This window comes from Notolabrus celidotus, chromosome 7 (assembly GCF_009762535.1).
Source record: "Notolabrus celidotus isolate fNotCel1 chromosome 7, fNotCel1.pri, whole genome shotgun sequence".
Taxonomy (NCBI): Eukaryota; Metazoa; Chordata; class Actinopteri; order Labriformes; family Labridae; genus Notolabrus; species Notolabrus celidotus.
Window position 1 is genome coordinate 16,708,396 of NC_048278.1, and position 18,988 is coordinate 16,727,383.

Sequence of the window (18,988 nt, forward strand, 5' to 3'; positions counted from 1 at the left end):
AGAAGATATGCTTCACTTCAAAGTGTCTGCACTATGCTTCTTCAGACTTTTTTTTTCTAAACAGAATTAATGGCATGCCACACATTTTCTCGGTGTAGATGAAACCACAAGGATATGTAAAAACATGGCTATATGATACAGTACATTAAACTGAATCAGATCTGATTCCTCGCTCTGCTACTGTAGAGAAAAGGAGGAGGCTCAGATTCTTTGCCGCCTAAGTGCACGGCTGCTGTCAGCTAATCTATCAACAGCGATTCCCTGAAGGATTCTGGTTAAAGAGGGAGGTAGAGTACAGCAGAAAGCTTCTATGACTGTCTCTGATCTGGGCCCATTCCACCCACTTTTGTTTAAAATGGTTTATCTAAATTATTAATAACTCACCCCTGCTCTCCAGAAGAGCTAAAAAAAATAATCCCTGGATCATCTCTTTTTTTTCCCTTTCTCTACCATGCATGTGAACAGGTGTATGTCCTTTCCTGCACATATGACAGAAACAATTGGAAACATAATTTGTGATTTTTTTTTTTTCAACACATGTTTCCTAACAATGCAGGAAGGGAGCATTTGAGAATTTATGAAAATACTGGATACTGCTCTGACTATATAACATAAATCAGCACATCTGGCCCGCTAAATTCAATCTTTAGTACTGGTGAGCTGTGAAATTAAGCTGCAGATGATTAGAATGGGAATGTAGCCCAAAAGATGCTGGATCCCCATTGTAAACCAGGGCTACATATTAAGTGTCTGGCTGAATGATTCTCTAACATCCATTTTACTTTCTTTGTGGAGCCTCCAGAATGCTCCACACAGTCTCACACATAAATTTTGCTGTAGTAGATGTATTTGAGGTCCGTTGAAGGGCTAATTCTAAGAAACCGTACATGTGAATGCTGGTGTGTTAAAGACAAAGTGTGTCAAAATAGAAGCAGGAACTCCATTTGCTGATTTAATGGATGCATCTCAGTATCCATCTACATTGAGAAATTACCAAAACTTCAGAGATGTCCTGAAAGTGATTAATTCCTTCCCAATGCCTGTTTCGATACCACAATCAAAAATTAAATTAGCTATTACATAATGTTAATTCAGCCTTTGTGACTGACATTCAACTTTTAGGTTCTTCCAACTGATAGTGATAAAGTAGTACCTGCTGTAACCCCCTCTTCTGTGCCATTGGTTTCAGTCTGATAAGCAAATTTAAAATTACCAGCTGTTCAGCTGCACTTGAATGTATTTTTTGTGTTTATGGAGGCTCATATAAAGCTGAAGCTTGTCGTCATATGGGGCTTGTGTGTTAGGTTCTGTATTTATATAACAGCTGCTGATGCTTCCATAACCTGCTGAATGGTCAATACTGCTCGGAAAATAGACCAGATATATACTATCAAATACTGAAATCCAGGGCTGCACCTGCATGTTCTGCATTCTTTTTCAGCATCTGTAAAGTTAAATGGTTAGCCTTAACTAATGTCATGAAAGTAATGACTTGGGAGGAAAATGGTGCCATCATGTCCGAAAGAAAACGTATGGGGTGCTGTTTTGACTCTATATTTTTTATGACGTTTTGGAGCTACAGTAAATGTGGAGAAATGTTGCTGTTATTTTTGGTGTGCACAACTTTACAAACGGTGCCCCATAATAATGCGCTAAAGTGCCCTCTTGGATTCCACTGTAGTAGGTAGAATATTAAAAATTGTCTTCTCTGGTGCCCTTGCACAAAACATAAAAAGTGCCCTCTGGATATCCCTAAAATGTATAAAATTTTTTAAAAAAAAGGGCCCTCTGGATACCTATATAGTCAATTATGTTGCGTTATGTTAGTAATGTACCACAATCAATTATAAAGAAATGAATACATAGTTTTGTGTTTTCCTTTTTCATAATTCAATTTCTGGCACAAATGGTCACATAAGTAATCACCAGAATGCAGGGAATTCATTGTTGGCTGCTCAAAATTTTCTGGGGGAGGTCCCCAAGACCCCCCTCTTGTTATTGCTGCATCAATACATTTAAATTCACCCTAAACTGTGAGTACCATGGGTTTTGAAAGGAGGTGCCTTTTTGGGGGGGGATTTCGCCCCTGCCCCTCAACAGCCTGAGTATGCCACTGACTGTCAATGGATTATCCTGACTAGTATGGCTGCTAATACCCTGTACTCATTTTAGGCAGCATTAGAGGTTGATATTGGTCTAATAAACTTGTATTTTACAACAGTTTTACTGTTACTAGCCATGCTATATTGAGTCCATATTACACTATTAAGTTTTAAGAATGCACTATTTAAACAGCTCTCAGGAGCTGATTTGTCTCCATTGAGGTTGGCTACAGGGTTAGGTTGAAGTGCTCCCTAGGATCATGCTGTGATTGTCTGTGATGTTTTCAGTGACACCCTCTTCAGGACTCAGACAGGTGATGTTGTAATTGGTCCTACAGGGGGCAGTTGAAAGCAACAGAGCTTGTCACCTTTTAAACACAGCAGCAATTCCTTGTTCCTTGTGTAATGATAAACAAGACTTGTTGAGTTTTTGATTTTTTTCCAGCACAGTGTGCAGTTTGAATCAACCTTTCTGTTGTATTAAACTACAAGTAATCCAGGTTAATTAAATTCATGTCTGAGGGGCGGGCAGTAGACTGGATCCAAATAGAAAGTTGTCCATTGTAGACAGCAGGGAGGGAGGGGGGGAGGGAGTCAGCCCGGCGGCACACGATCCACCGCTGAGATCCATCGATGAGGAAGTGTAACTGAGGCTGCGATGTGAAGGGAGGGAAGCAGCTCATCTCTGTAGTTCCTGCAGAGAGCGTGACTGATGACCACTCAGTACTGGGAATTGTAATGATGTCGAGGGAATATTATCAGTGATTATGTGCCTTATTGGCACCGAGTCGGTGCCGTCTCAGCGGTGAGGTTTGTGGAGGGAAAGAGAGAGGAGGAGGAGGGGTAGACAGCCTGGCAGACAGGTGCGACTCCACTGCCTGTTTCATTTTCTCTCGGTCCTTTGCCAGCCATGGATCCCCGCAAGGAAAGCAAGGTAAGAAAAGCCATGAAACCCAAAACGACGAAGCGGAAAGGGAAGAAATACAAAACGGGTAGGTTCATCAGGAGGAAATCGCTGCGATCTTTCGGAGATTTCATGGGAAGGATCATAAAAACTTTGGGCACTTTGGCGCACTTTGGGGACGCGGAACCACCGGACCCGGAGGACGACGATGGCGGCTTCGGGCAGAGCGCTTCAGGGGGTTTCAAAGACGATTGTCCACAGGTCTGCAGGGAGGGCACCGTGAAGAAGAGCTCCACGGTGTCCTCTTCTCACGGTTCGGTGAAAGACAGGCTGTCGTGGTGCTACGGAGACAAGACCCCCGGGGTGCTGGGGCTGAAGAACCACGGCAACACCTGTTTCATGAACGCCGTGGTTCAGTGCCTCAGCAACACGGACCTGCTGGCAGAGTACCTCGGGCTGGAGCAGTACAAGTCGGATATAGTAAGCCACAGGAGGCTGAATGGGGAGTCTGTGAGGGGCGACGAGCACCAGACCAACAGGGGAGAGGTGACCGAGCAGCTGGCTTCGCTGGTTCGAGCCCTGTGGACGTTTGAATACACGCCTCAGCTGTCTGTGGAGTTCAAGGTAAGGACAGGGAGGGCAGTGGGTGCTATGTGAGGCTGATTTATCTGTTTTATGTATGTATTTATTTATTTTGTACGTATGTATTTTTGTTTGTTTATTGACATCTCATTAAGTTACATACTCCAGTACTCCCTGTTACTCTTGACTCCAATAATTCATTATTTTCATAACTTTTAAGGCACAGTTTAGCACCTAAAAAGTTGCAGTGTGTTAAGTCTGCACTGCAAATCCACCTGACATGTTACTGAGGAGATGAATGGACTCTACAGAGAGATGTTCACTTCTGAAAAAATATATCCAATTATATTGTATATAATCTGTTATAATAACACTACATTTCAGCTGAATATTTTAGTGACCATAACTTTTTGTATCTTTTACAGTATCAACAGCAAAGTGTAGTAGACCATATTCCCGCCTGAAAGCGTAGGCTCTATGAACCCAAGACTCCCAGAGGCCCTTAAACCCCCTAAATGAGGACAGAGAGGGAAAAAGGTGTTTTTCTTGGTGGCCTCTGGTATCACTGCTTTGTCCATAATAAAATGAATCAGTGTTAAGAAACATGATAATAATAAACAAGACAAAAAAGTTAGAATAGAAATTAACATTAAAAAAAGATCAAAAGTAAATGTCAACATTAATAAAGAACGACATTACAACATTCCAAAAGAATTCCCATTTAAGTATCCTCAAAACAGAATAAAAATCAAGAATAAATTGGTGCAAATAATCAGCTCTTAAGTTCACCTGCCATGCTATTGAGAAGATGAACAGTGAGAGATTTTCGATGTCTTTTCCACAATTTCATAACTTCTTGTGTCTTGGAAATGCAGCCACGCTTCGAACTACAAAAAAAAAAAGCTGCATGGTATGGTAAAAGTAACTTGAAAATGATTGTATATTTCTGGAAATGTAAGTTTTAAAGTAAATCAAATTAGACTTCTACCCGGCTAAAGCATGTATGCTCCCCTAACCACATAGGGGCCTTAAACCACAATGTTAAACCTAATAAATTGGTTTGTGGTTATTGCATTAACTCCATTTTTTGCAGTAAAATAATAATACATAGGGCTTTGAGGCATTTCAAGTTGAGATTACCACAAACTATATTGACACGAAGCAAACCTGTGATCAGGTTATTCTCCTGCACAAGGGTACTTGTGCTTTTTTGTGTCTCAAAATATAATATAAAAAAGCAGCTTTGAGCTGTCCGCTTTCCTGCGTGATGCACTCAATGGGTATTTGGAGAGGACAGGGTGCATATTGCACAGAGAGAGGGGGTCAATAGGGGCTCAGTGGGGAAATTCATGCCCTGGGTCCCCCTGTGGGCCACTCCAGCAATGTATAAAGAGATTCCATTACCTTCAGGCCAGATTACTTCTACACATTCTTCTCCTGGAATTTCCCCAGCTACCAGCCTGAGAGTTTATTTTCCTCGGCTTGAGTGTTAACTTGTGCGTCCTGTGCCCTGCCGCCACTCAGCAGCAAGCTGTTACAGACAGAACAGCAGGCATATATCAAGAGCACTTAGAGGGATTTGTAAGCTATATTACCTACTATAACAGTCTGTATTGGCAAAACAACTATTGGAATGAGCACGTTAGGTGAGCACTTGATTGAGTGCAGTTCAACGGTCAACCTGTGTGACCCATTTCCGTGAATAAAGGTATGCGGGTCATGTTTCAGTGTTACACACCCATGTACTTTGCCTTACGGTTCCAACATTTTATTGTTGTTTGTTGAGCTAGTGGTAGTTTTGTGTGTGCGTGTGTGTGTGTGTGTGTGTGTGTGTGTGTGTGTGTGTGTGTGTGTGTGTGTGTGTGTGTGTGTGTGTGCGGTAACAGATTTGTGGTTATTCCACTTGACTCACCTGCCCAGCAATCCAGCTCTTCGGGTGGTTTGTCTGCATTCTCTGACTGTTGAGTGCGGGGGAGTCGAGCATTCCTTTCACATTTACAGAAAGTCTGAAATACATGTGAATGTAAAGACTACATTGCAACATTATGTGTAAACTACTGGAATCTTGAAGGGCACATATCTCAAATACACTGTGCATGACTTTTTAATACCTGTCCTTGTGTCAAAAGATCAACAGGAGCTGACAGAAGTACAGAAGGCTTTTTGCAGTTGCACTCACCCATGGCTGTTCTAAGCAAGTGCTGCAGGCCCCCCAGCTTTCTCTCTGACTGAGGGGCTCACCAAGTAAAAATGGCTCTGTTGCAATCAACAGCCCGGAGGAGGTTAAAGGGAAGGGAGTAATGCAACATGCTCACAAATAAAATCACACAATTTGACAGACATGGGGAGGCAGCAAGAGTGTGGTGTTATCCATAATGGAAAAGGTGGATTTTCCACAGTACTGACTTTGGATGTAGCCAGAAATGTAACCACAAATGCAAGTTAAGTATGAATTAATAACATGTAGTAAAGTGAGAGTGCGGTCTGTTCCAAAGCTGAAGAAAAAAGCAGTGGTTATAAAGATGAGGAGTTTGATGCTGTTTTGATCTTTGAAGTTACAAGTCTTCGGGATACAGATCATTAATTTTGGGTAAGATTTCAAAAGCAGATTCTAAACCCATGTCATGCCCTGCTTAGATTAACAAACTTGACCCTCTATAGATCTGTGACATAACAGAAGCTCGCAAGATCAAGAAAAACACACTTTGGATGAATAAACAGCCTTAAGGGTAGAAACCTGAAGCTGTATTCAGGGAACTTACTTTTTTGAAATTGACTCACGGCTGTAGTGTACACAAAATGATACTGGCGTGATTACTTCACACTGTGGCTTCAGGTTAGCTATCTTACTGATTCCATGTCCTAAATCAGGTTTAACCCAAGAGGGAACCCCCACTGCTGAGAAAAGTGTAAAAAGTTGCAGTTCCTGAAGTGTCCATTTGAGGTTTGGCCCCAAAAGTTGCAAATCCTCATGTTGCCCCATATAAAAACCCCATTTTGAAAGTAGGAATAAAGGTTTTACAACCTCGCCCAAAAAAAGGAGGTGGAAGCATGGTGAATTTTCTATGTTCACCTTTGATGCTATTTTTTTTAGATAGTTTGTATTATATGTTTTAAGATCTTCCTGCCCATGGAACACAGATGTAAATGAGCTTTTTTTTTAGCTAACTCTGGCTCAGTAGCTGTGTTGTGAATGGTCCCTGTCAAATAAATTAACAAATTAAACTAAACTTATTTTAGTTATACTGAACCTTCAAGTAAGAAAGAACTTGGTTACTGTGAGTGACAATGGGATCTCTGTGGCTTTTAGCTAGACATCAACAAAGCCAAGTCAACCACTGAACTTAACCTCCCAATATTTGCTCTCTGTGGTTTATGGCATCCAAGAAGCATGGGCTAAGGCTTTTCAGTGAGTGGGGTAGTGCTGGGTGATATTGAAAATGATGTCACAATAAAATATTTCATCAGTCGATATCAATAATTATCACGATAAATATCAAATCATTATTTAATTTAAATGTAAGTCAGGCTTTTGTTCCTGAGTGAAAGTTGAAGAAAGCAGATGGTTTGTTAGCTTGTATCTGGATTTAGTTTTCTGATGAGATTTTTTTTTTATATAATTAGTAATTTTATTGAGTTTTATTTATTTTTATTTTTTTAACAAGAATAATGAACAACAAAGACAAAACAAACAAAATGGACTATGATAACATCAGATAAAATAAGTAAAACTAACAAAAAATAATACTAATAAAAAAAATAATTAAAAGAAATAGATAAATAAATGAAAGAGGTTGGCAGGAAACAGTGGGCATTTACATTTATGTTTTCATTTACATTTCTGTTGGCATTTACATATTAAGGGCAATTACCATACATTCTTCACAGAGTTATGTTGCTTCCCCCAGTCTTAAAGTCACTGAAGCTGTCCCATTGTTCTTTAATCACATCGTTTCTGGAGTTTAATTTCCCCAACATCTTCTCACATGCAGCAATTCTTGTCATCTGCTCCCTCCACATTTTCAGTGTAGGAGTTTGAATCTCCTTTCAGAATCTTAGAATTAATCTAGAACAGGTTATGAAGCCAGTTGTTAATATTCAAAATCTAGATTTACTCAGCCGTGGCACCAAACTTCTGTCCCCGAGGAGACACAGCTGGGGTGATCTGCAGTTCACAGCCTAACCATTCATCCATATATCTCAGAACACTCTTCCATAATGGGGATACCATAGGGCATTGCCATAGTGCGTGCATGTATGTACCACATTCTGTTTTACATTTCCAACACTTACTGTCTTTGATTAAGCCCATACTATAGAGCCTTGTTGGTGTGTAATAGTACCTATGAAGTATTTTGTATTGAAGATATTTGCCTCTAGCTTCTCTGATGTATTTCCCATTATTGAAAAGAATTCTCTGCCATGTTTCTTCGACAAATGATCAACCAATATCTGTTTCCCATATCTTGCTGAGGCTTTTACATCCACTCTTATTTAACCAAAGACATATATACAATTTGCATGCTTTTTTATACCTTGTTGATAGTTTGAAGAAATCTTCTATTGGGTTTTTGAAAAACTAATTTTCTCTTTTATACAGTGTCTAATTTGTAAATTTTTCCAGAAATGGCTAAGTCCTTCCAAATTAAATTTCTCCTTCATTCTGTTATACGTAATAACATTTCCTTCTTTAAATATATCATTTAGTGTTCTGATACCTTGTCTTAGCCACTGACCCCAGTATATTGTCTGTTTACCTATTGTTATTTTGGGGTTGTGCCATATGAATGCATATTTCTGATGATTATAAATTATCTTTTCTGATGAGCTTCTTGAATCCATCATTTCTGACGGGGCTAACAGGAAGCAAGTTTTTTGTGTAAAGTGAGATTTTTTTTGGTTTTAGTTTGTAGATTCTTATTTTCCTCAGGTTGAGCTTATTTGCATAATTTGATTTGAATTTACAACAATGATACATCATATTGTATTCTGTGTATTAGTTTAGTATAGTATTTTTTGAGTTGTGCACTCCCCTTTAAGGTTAAAGTATTATTGTGTTGATATTTTTGCACCAAGCAACAGGTATACTGTGCTCATCATACTGGGCTTGGTAGCTCATTCACTGTTTCTGATAAATTTTATAGTTAGAGCTGGCTCAGGCTTGGACCAGCTCTTAGTTATGCTGCAACAGGCTTAGACTGCCGGGGGAACTGGCACACTGACACACTGGGATCCTATCTCACCCCTTCCCCCCAACCCCCTCATCACTTGCTTTAACTCTTCCTGTCCCATTAAAGTTACTAACCATAGATAGACTTTTCTGGAGTCCCTGAGCTCCATTGTCTCGTAGTTTCCTCTGAGCTGCCGTAGACGTTGTCCTGCTGTGGACATTCCAGACTCCAGCTGATACAGACGTGCTGGACTCCAGCGGCAACAGCTTCTACTACTTGTCTCATCACTATCACCGCACCCTCTGTCTTTTATTCTCCTCTATCCCTCTTTCCAGGCCCAACTCGGTCGAGGCAGATGGCTGTCTAACATGAGTCTGGTTCTGCTGGAGGTTTCTGCCAGTTAAAAGGAAGTTTTTCCTCGCCACTGTAACTATAGCTGAATATTGCGAGCAGCAATGCTCATGGTGGATTAAGGTGGGGTACCATTCACTGTTAAGTGCTTGTGTTTGCCAACCCCTTGCTTCTCTCCAGCTGCACCCTCTTCTCTAAATATGGTCACTTCTCGCTACAGAAAACCAAACATGGATGCAAGTTGCTGAACTCCAGGCTTCATACATGTAGTCTCGAAACCAGTGGGTGATATCATAGTGGCCATGTTTATTATGCATACAGTCGATGGTCAAACTTACAGTATTTCCTCTCTTACTCTGCAGGTGATTGTTCATCAAAAAAGATGTTTTCAGTCTCAGTGACTCTCATTTGGGCCTGTCAGATTAAAATGGGTTGAAATGATAGGCCAGATTCAGTCTCTGTATATGGAGGAAATACTAAATATCGGCCATTGATCTTCATGTCTGAATTTGGTGTTCATTTTTATCTTTTTAGCTCTGATACCTCTCATGATGCTTGCTGCAGTTGAAAAAAGATCACCCTTCACTTTCCTTTCTCTCTCCTTGCACATCACATCGACGCAGTGATTTGTGTCTGTCTGCTCATCCTCCCATGAAGATGGTGTTTACTGTAGCAAGTGCATTCAGCCTGGAAAAGGAGGATGCCCCCCTGCTGGGATGCCTCTGATGGAGAGCACTCAGAGGAAGAGAGAAAGTGGGAGGGAGAGACATTTCTGGTAAACAACACTATCCTCCCCTCCTGTGATTCTCATGAAACCCTTCTCGTCTGTAATCGGGACAAGGGACAACTTTGACAACGGGTCATTATTGCCACTAAAAGATGGGCACTGGCCCGCAAAGAAGTGGAAAAAGAAACTTTTCTCTTAGATGAGGGCTCTCTCTGTACTTTTTGTAACTTCTTTAGTTTTGGGATTGGTATTAGGAGTGAGTTGGAGTTATGAGACTGTCAGAAAGAATCACAATGTCCCAACTGTAAAAAACAGAATGACCTCAGTGTTTTTACAAAGATACAGCAGAGATTGAGGTCGGCATTAGTATGTTGGGCACATCCTCACGAAAAAGTTTGACTTTAAGCTGGAGGGCTGACTTTGACCAATGAAACTGCAATGATCTGGCTCATTTACACTTCTTAATACAGACATTTTAAGAATAAAATCATCTAAAACTCGCAGTGTTTTTCCAAAATATTTCAGACAATGTCCCAAACAACAATACATTTGAGTATGTAGAAATTAATAAATAAAACAGTACAATGCATGGGAAATCTAAGACCAACACCAATTTTTGAGGAGAGAAACTCATCGATAGGATAAGCAATATGTTAAATATTTGATCTGGATTTATGTGAATGCACGCTAGTCTTGCACCAGTTTGACTTTGCAGATGCACTTCAATGGCTGCCTTTTTAAGCAAGTTACTTTTAAAAAGAATTTCTAACTTGAGTTTGTGATGCTGTGATGCTCTGCTGCATGTGCTGCGTATCATACTAAGATTAGGTTTTCTGAACGTAAAGTGTGTTATTAATAAAATGTATTATTATTATTATTATTATTATTATTATTATTATTATTATTATTATTATTATTATAGGGTAAATAATGGGGTCTAAAGTTGCTCTGCTGGAAAAAGTGGGTGATGGCAAAACAACTAAATTATTTACAGCTTTGCTTTTTGGAGTAAAAGTTCATAAAAATAACTTGTCAGCACACAACTGAAAACATAACACAGAAAACATCCATGATGGGTCCAATATTAGGTCCATATTTCTTAATAAAACTCCCATTTTTCATGAGCTGAACTCAAAGATTGAAGACTTTTTCTATGTACACAAAAGGCCTATTTCTCTCAAATATTGTCCACAAATTTGTCTAAATCTGTGTTAGATAGCCCTTCTCCTTTGCCGAGATAATCCATCCACCTCACAGGTGTAGCATATCAAGATGCTGATTAGACAGCATGATTATTGCACAGGTGTGCCTTAGGCTGGCCACAATCAAAGGCCACTCTAAAATGTGGGGGGTCTTGGGGGGGGATAAGAAAACCAGTCAGTATCTGATGTGACCACCATCATGCCTCACACTAACAGATTTAGACAAATTGAAAAATGGGAGCAAAAACAAAAGTATTGCGTTTATATTTTTGTTCAGTGTAATTACTAGATTAGCACAAAGTAGCCATGCTAAATGCTTGTAGTTCTGCAGCATGTCATAGATCACTCAACCAGCTAAATTACTTTGATGGCATCACAGAGGCACCAAGCAACCATAATTTAGACATGAAAGTCGTACAAGAGAAAAGTATACATTTCTTTTTTTACGTCACTATTTTACTTTTACATCATTATCATTATAGAAAAAAAATACAAAAAAGTGGCATACTAATGGCACTGAGAAGACTACCATAGCAGTCTGGAGAATGACAAGCCGCTAAATTGCTGTATATGGCGTGGCTACTTAGTGGCATGTATAGGCCACTTATTAATCACTTTTTGATCTTTGCTGAGATTGCTTGTAGTTGAATATTGTTAACAGGGGGTGGCTTCTTAGCATCTTAGACTTTGACTCATCTTATCTTTAACAATATAATTGACGAGAAAAAGGAGGCTATCATTAAAAAAAATTTACATTGGGAAAAGGGACTACTTTTTGTTCCTGTTGTTTCTTTCAGCTAAGACAGAATCCAGCAGATTAATCGGAATCCTATTTTTTTTTTTTACTGACATCATAGGAACAAAATCTGCATTTAAAAAACACCAGACTCATTAAACACCATGAGTCTCATTGATTGACATGTACTGCGTAACCAAATGCTGCTCTGCTTTTAAATGAGGTGCTGTATTCAAAAGTCAGCATTTCATAACTGCTTCACTACACATTTGACGTTTATGAACTCTAGACGGATGAATTGTCTGTTCATTAGTTTCACTTTAGAGTTGTTCACATCAGTTTAACTAGATGACAGGTTGAGTGTTTTTTTCACTCCAGACCTAAAGGCTTTAACAACACAGGCACTACTTTTAGAAGTTATGGGGATGAGCTCCAGCCTGGACTCATCTTTTTACGCTTGACATGATGTAACTCTGTGAGGCCGGTGGAGCTCAGCCGGAGAAGATGAAGCCTGGTGTTTTTAAGTAGTTGTGTTTGTTCAGAGAGAGCAGCCAGTGTGTGACAGCTAGGCAGGGCAGCCAGACTGATGGTTTGTTTGTCTTTTCTTGTCTCTGCTCTCCGTCAAGGAGCGCTCTCAGTCTTAGAGCTGGAGATGTGTATGTTTGTAGATAGACCCCCCCCCCCCCCCCCCACACACACACACGCACACACACACACACACACACACCACCTGGACTCTGTGCTGAATTTGCACACTGGGACCGGTTCTCATTTCATGTTGATTGCAGCAGTTTGTCACAGAGGCAGATGGGGGACTTTATATTTTAGTAGTTTAAACATTGTGGCGCGGTACTTTTTTTTTTTTCATTTCATATTTTTATAAACATTAGACCTGCAAACTTGTTTGTTTTTATCCCCCTAACAATCTAACAGTCTTTGGTCTCCATTTATAGCACACAACTACAAAAATAAGAATATTTGTAACGAAAAGAGACAGCCACTAGGGTTGTCAATGTTAACATATTGATGCATGCGATTAATCAGAGATCTTAACAGAAAAAAAGATAAAATGTTGATAACAAGCTGTGAAGCTGCTGCACAAAGCAGCACAGAGAGGAGACCTCATGTGACCGGATTGTGATGGATCTCTGTGATGACTTGATAGAAAACTTTGCTTTATCATGAAGCCTGATGTGTCGCTGCAGTTCTATGAGGTATCCATAGAACTGCATTGCAGAGAAGAGTCTCTTTTACTATTGAAAAAAAACAAGCAGAAGTCATTAACACAACTGTGTTAATGACTTTAGGGGTCTACTATTTGAGTAATTCACAGCATGTGGTGAACACATTACAACAAATCTTACTATGAGGTAATCTGATTTATATTGATAGTCAATATCTATGCCAGACTACAAAAGAGGAAGACATTTTGCATTAGGTTAGCAGTTTATTGTCTTTAAATCTCAGGCAGTAATACTTGACTAAATACGCGCTGGTGTGCTGTAATTGGGGTGTTTGGCATAATCTGGCTGAAACTGTGCAAAGTGCTAATAGAGTTGTCTGAGTAGTCCTGTGTTTGCATCTGTATGCTGCGTAACAGACACCTCTGCAGGCGTAGTGATGTGTGTAATAACCTGGATGGGCTCAGTTAATTTTGACTGGGGGGCCAGGGTGGCCTTGATTGGCCACACCAGGTGCCAAGCCAAACGTAATAATTATGATTGTAGTAATTGTGACTAAATGCAACCTTGAGATTGACAATTACATTTTTTAAATTGATTGACAGCACTAGTTGTAACAAAAGTAATCGATAGATTATTAATTCAATCAATCAATTCCTACTTATTAAACAAAAAGTCATTCAGTCAAGTTATTTCAGGACAGTTTGCAAAAGGGGCAGGTCTTGAAACCTTTTTTTTTTTAAATAACAAGAGTAAAAATAAGTCAACAATTTAATGAAAATATGTATACATTTTTTTCATCTATTTAGATATACCATAGCAGGATACTCTCTGAGCTTTTAGAGTGAGCAAGGAAGTTGTAATGCTTCAAAACTGCCCTTCACACTTGTAAACACAAAAACTAGACCACTTACAAGTAACGTTACAGAGCCGCCATATGCTGTTTGGAACCAGCATGTGTTCCCACGACTCAGTGAGCACCACTCCATTATACCTACACCGCTGTGACAAAAGGCAATAAAGAAACACAAGGAGGAGTGTGTCTGTGTAAGCACTACAATATGAGACCATTTCCATCAGGTTTATTATACCTGCTGTGATTTATGTACCAGGGTTTGTGGACAAGGTTGCAAGAAGCCGTGGGAATAAATCAATCTTAACTATTGTGGGGTGAGATGCTGCGATCGCTGAATCATGGAGAAGAGTCTGGGATGGCTTTCTTCTACTTTATCTTAGTGATAGGAAGCACATGGAAAAGCCATATAAACTAATGACGACATGACAGATACTACCACAGTGATGTATATTTACAGCTTCAGCTGAGAGTATCAATTTCTCAGTTTCAGCAGAGCCAAGGGAGCCTTTCCTGGGCTGTAAACCATTCAGAGGAGATTATTCCCACCGCATCTCATCCTTTTTTATTTCTTACTGATCGCCTGCAAATCCCACACTGGGGACGTCCGCAGACACGCAAGCTTTGTTCAGTCTTGACTCACTGGCACCCTTATCGAAGGATTTTCCAAGCTTCTCAGTGTTATGTAGGAAATTTAGGGTCTCATTCCAAGATTTAGGCTTAAGATTTGTGATAAAAACACTTGATCTTGAGGTGAAATCCAGTGTGGCCTTGAATGACACAGGAAGTAGCAGGTGGTATTAGCTTGGATTTGGAGGGATGGAAGGAAGGGGAGGCAGGGAAGGACAGATGCAAGACTACACAAGAGACGCTTGTGTGTGTGTGTGTGTGTGTGTGGTGTGTGTGTGTGTGTGTGTGTGTGTGTGTGTGTGTGTGTTTTCGTGGGAGCTCAGCCATGACTCTCAAGCAGATGGGATTGTTTTAACATAACAAAAACAGAAAAGATGTTGAAATAGCATTTTTTCTTCCAATTTCTGAGTTTGATACATAAGCATGAGTATTGTCGTATACTTGATATCTCTTTGATGCCAGTGCGTTTAAAAATATGTAATATTGATGTAAAGCATGGTTTGTTTACATTTTACTATAGCTTTGACTAACATAAATCTCTGTGTTAGCAACATACTTTTTTGGTTATTATTGTATCTAGATCATTTGTTGGGCTAATTGCTGTGGTATTGAATTGATGCATTGACTGGCATGAATTTTTACTTTTGCTTTACTGACTAGTACCAAAACTGAGACTAGCAGATAAAGATACTGCCATCAATTGATACTAATATTAGTGTCAGAATGAGGAGAAAGTTGATAAGAAGAGAAGTTGACAGAAACAAGAAATGTAGATACTGGCCAAAACCAATGCCATTACCAATGTATTGTAAAAAAACAACAACAACGTAATATTGATAAACACATGGTAATAGATAACTAATGTGTAACCAATTGGTTAGAAAGCTGTAGTGGTTATTTACACTGGTTGCCACCCACCATAAAACAGAGGGAAGTTGAATAAGAGCAGCAGATGAAGAAGACTCAGTAACCAGTTAGCTAGCTAGTCTTTAGTGCTGTGGCTACTACTGCTGTGCATATCTTGTCAGAAGAGATGACAGATGAAAGCGAGGTACTCTACCTGTACCAAAAAATTGTTTCCTCACCTTTTTGAGAGTTTTTTTGGATTTCCATCAGCTAGTAACAATACTTTTACCTTTATCGGGTGACAGTTGATAGATAAGTTGTCATATTGCGAATACAACAAGTGAAGTAAGGCACTTTTGGCAGATATTTTGATTAGATCAAAACATACTTTTTGTTCCATTTTTTATTGCAACAGCTTTTGTATCAATCATATATTTACACAACTACATTTGCTAAGAAATAAAGTGTATTAGTTTATCTCTGCTACTGTTAGGTGATTCATTTTGGAATGATTATCCAACAATAGTTTTAATGCCCAGTAACAAATCATTTTGGCTGGTAACTTTTTGACTCATCCATTAATTAAATATTGACCAAAAAGTATGTGTTGGTCCCTGGTTATTAAAGAGCGAGTGAGAGTAGTATACAATATGTAAGGGATGACTGCCAGTTTTGCAGGTTTTGCCTCCAGGTGGCTGAGAAAAACAAACTGCAAGCAGCCTGCAATGACAGATTCTATCCGGCCTTAAACAAGCCACGCCTTTAGAGGAGTATGTCCTGAAAAACACAGTGTGTGCAGTTTTTGTTTAGGTTAAATATGCCCCTGTCATAATTTGTCAGCATCGTTCTCTGTCTGTCACCAGGAAATCCAAGCAGGCCTGTATTTCAGGTTGGACAGCGACGAGGTGTTGGGTTGTAAATGGGCTTTTTAGGGAGAGAGGGAGGATGGTTATTTTGCTTGCTGTGTAGTTAAAGTAAATTCCCACCCTTGCGACTATCACAATCTGTCATTGTTTACAGAGGAAGAGGATGGATGTGGGGATGGTATGAGGGATAATGGTGTAAGGTGGAGCAGAGGGAGCAAACAGACATCAGAGTGTGGAAGCAAGGGAGAGCAGAGTGCAGACCTCCCTCATGCAGACGACTGAGAGGTTGTGACCCCTGCTGTGGAGACTGCACAGGTTTATGGCTGTCTCTTATCTGTTATCCTCCTTCTTTGCTGTCTTTGTCTTTGTTGCTTCCTTGTTGTAAGAAAAAAAGAGGCTGCCCTTGATCTTTTTGCATTATTCTCTTTGCAAAAGAAGAGGAAAAAAGGAATTTGCTGTCACATAAATCACAACTTGGACTCTGATGTTCATTTGTACCTGCACTTGGTGGAATTAAACTTTTTTTCGAGCCCCTGAACTGAGATTTCTTTGTTTATATGACCTGAAACTGAACTCAATTAAAGCCCCCCCCAAAAGACTGTACTGCTATGTGTTTATAACATAATTTGCGATTTTGGTGAAGTGGGGTTTCACTTTGATACTTACAGGAGATAGTGAGGTATCCAAGGTAATCTTTAATTTAAAAAACTCCATTAAAGAAGTCCTTCTAATTAAAAGCATACCACCAAAGGAACTACTGATTTTCTAAGGTGAAAACAAGTACATTTCTCTAAAAAAATAGTAGCTGCTAAATAAAGACCCCACAGCCGTGTTCCCATAAGCTCTGTTTTATAAAGAAAAACTAATGAACAAAATCAATATTTGAAATAAAGCTGGAGAGAATTAAGTGAAACCACCACGCTGGGTCAGAGCCAATCAGGTGTGGGCTGAGAATCAGATCCTCCGTCCAGACTAATCAATAGTTCTACACAAAAAGCTAAACTCTCTCTGAAGTTGACCCTGACGCCCACCTTCATACTCTCCTTGACTTGCTCTGAAGTGTTTTCTCAACAAACACTTCAGCTCTGCTCAGGTCAGCTTTAAACACCACACAGTGTTTGCACAGCAGCTTGACATTTCAGCTAACCTGTAACTCTTGTTTTTGTCTCTCCTGCAATTCCTCCCTGACCCTGTTTTTTGTTTCCCACTTTTATTTCCTCCTGTACACAAATTAAATAAAAAAAAAAAAAAAAAGGATTGATGCCTGAGAATAAAAAGTTGTCCCCTTTTAAGAGCTTTTAGGCACTGTGGTAGTTTTATCCAGGGACACTTAGAGAGACAGCACTGGAAACAGATATCAAAGAGTGTGCAATATTACCATTGTTGCTTTTTCACACACAAACACACAGACATGCACACACAAGCTCTCAAAATTATACAGAGGTTTGAGGTTAGAGTTTGGGCTAGTCTAGTAGTCTTCCCCTCATCTTAATAATATCATAATCTCATGATTTCATAAAGCATTTTAGTTAACTTAGAATAGGCTTTACTCTGAAGCAGTTTCTACCTGGGTAAAAGCCTACAGTTTTCATCTTTGCCAGTGTATTTCATAAGGCACAAGCACACTGTCTGGCATATATCCTTCATGGGTTATATAAACATTTTAACAATATATATTTTTATGTGAGCGCTATTCCTGCTCGCTCCTCTTACCTCTTCTGCTCTTCCTCCATACCTCTTCTTCACCTCAGTAACTTGCTTGGATGCCTGCTCAGCAGCAGAACCACTAAGCCTTCCCATTCTACCTACAAAAAGACAGAGTATAACAGAGGTGTAGCAAGCCTGCCTTCAATGTAACCTAACTACACTTTGTATTTGTCTATTAACATTTAAAAATGTTATCCTTTCCTCCTTTTCTCACTTTACATCTTTGGAATAGCCACAACTGCTCTGTCCTTATCAATAAACAAACAAAAAAACCCTCACAGCAGGTCTGTTGAAACTCCACCAGTGGCCCTCCCCCCTCCTCTGTAACTCAATTTATCCCTCTCTCCATCTGTCCCTCATCCCTCCATCCCCTGTCAGTGCTCTCTCACAGGGATGAAGCTCATTAGTGGGCTGCCTCCATCAGATAGAGTTTTTGTGTATGTGTGTGTGCATCTGTGTTTGTGTGTGTCCCTCCTGTGTTTATATTTAGACACAGGGACACCATAGGTATGATGTGGTGATTCTTAATGAGGTGTGGAGCAGAGCCTGGATCCTGTCAGTCACACAGAGAGATGAAGAGAGAGAGAGACAGACAGACAGGTATCCACCAAGTGAAGTGATAATGCAGTCATTAGTATTTGGTGTCACTTTTCTCAGTCTGACTCATAAACTCACAACTCCTTCCTCGTAATTGAATTAGACAGCCTGGCTGTTTTTTTTTTTCTCACTCTAGTAACACCTGTCAGGTTTTGGAGCTCCTTTGAATGACTCATTCTCTGGTATGCAGCTGTGAAAGTGTTTTGAAATTTTTCTGAGCACAGAAAATACTACAAATATAAATGCCCATGTGGTGTGTAATGTTCACTGATGCAGCAAAAATAGTAACCTGAGCACATTATTGCAAATAAAACAAAAACACAGTATGAAGTTATTTCTTCTAGTGTTAAAATAGAACATCATTTTAGGAATACGCTGTTTTATTCTTATATGTTTAAGGATGCTTTCTGGGATTTAGGTTTAACTACTAACTTTTTTACTAAAAATTAAAATGCTCTAATTGTGTTTTCCTATCCTGAAATTGTATTTATTGAATTATTTGCTTTATAAGGACACTGTATGACATACAGCAA

General features: G+C 39.5%; 1 protein-coding gene across 1 annotated transcript in view; it reads left to right on the forward strand.

Annotated features, from left to right (window-relative positions):
- Positions 1-2,716: 2,716 nt before the first annotated feature.
- The window catches only part of usp43a (ubiquitin specific peptidase 43a), a 137,486-nt gene continuing 121,214 nt past the window's right edge, over positions 2,717-18,988 (forward strand). Inside the window, exon 1 of the mRNA XM_034689029.1 lies at positions 2,717-3,630. Within this exon, the coding sequence (XP_034544920.1) occupies positions 3,013-3,630 (618 nt within the window). The 5' untranslated portion in view covers positions 2,717-3,012. The remainder of the gene's footprint in view (positions 3,631-18,988) is intronic.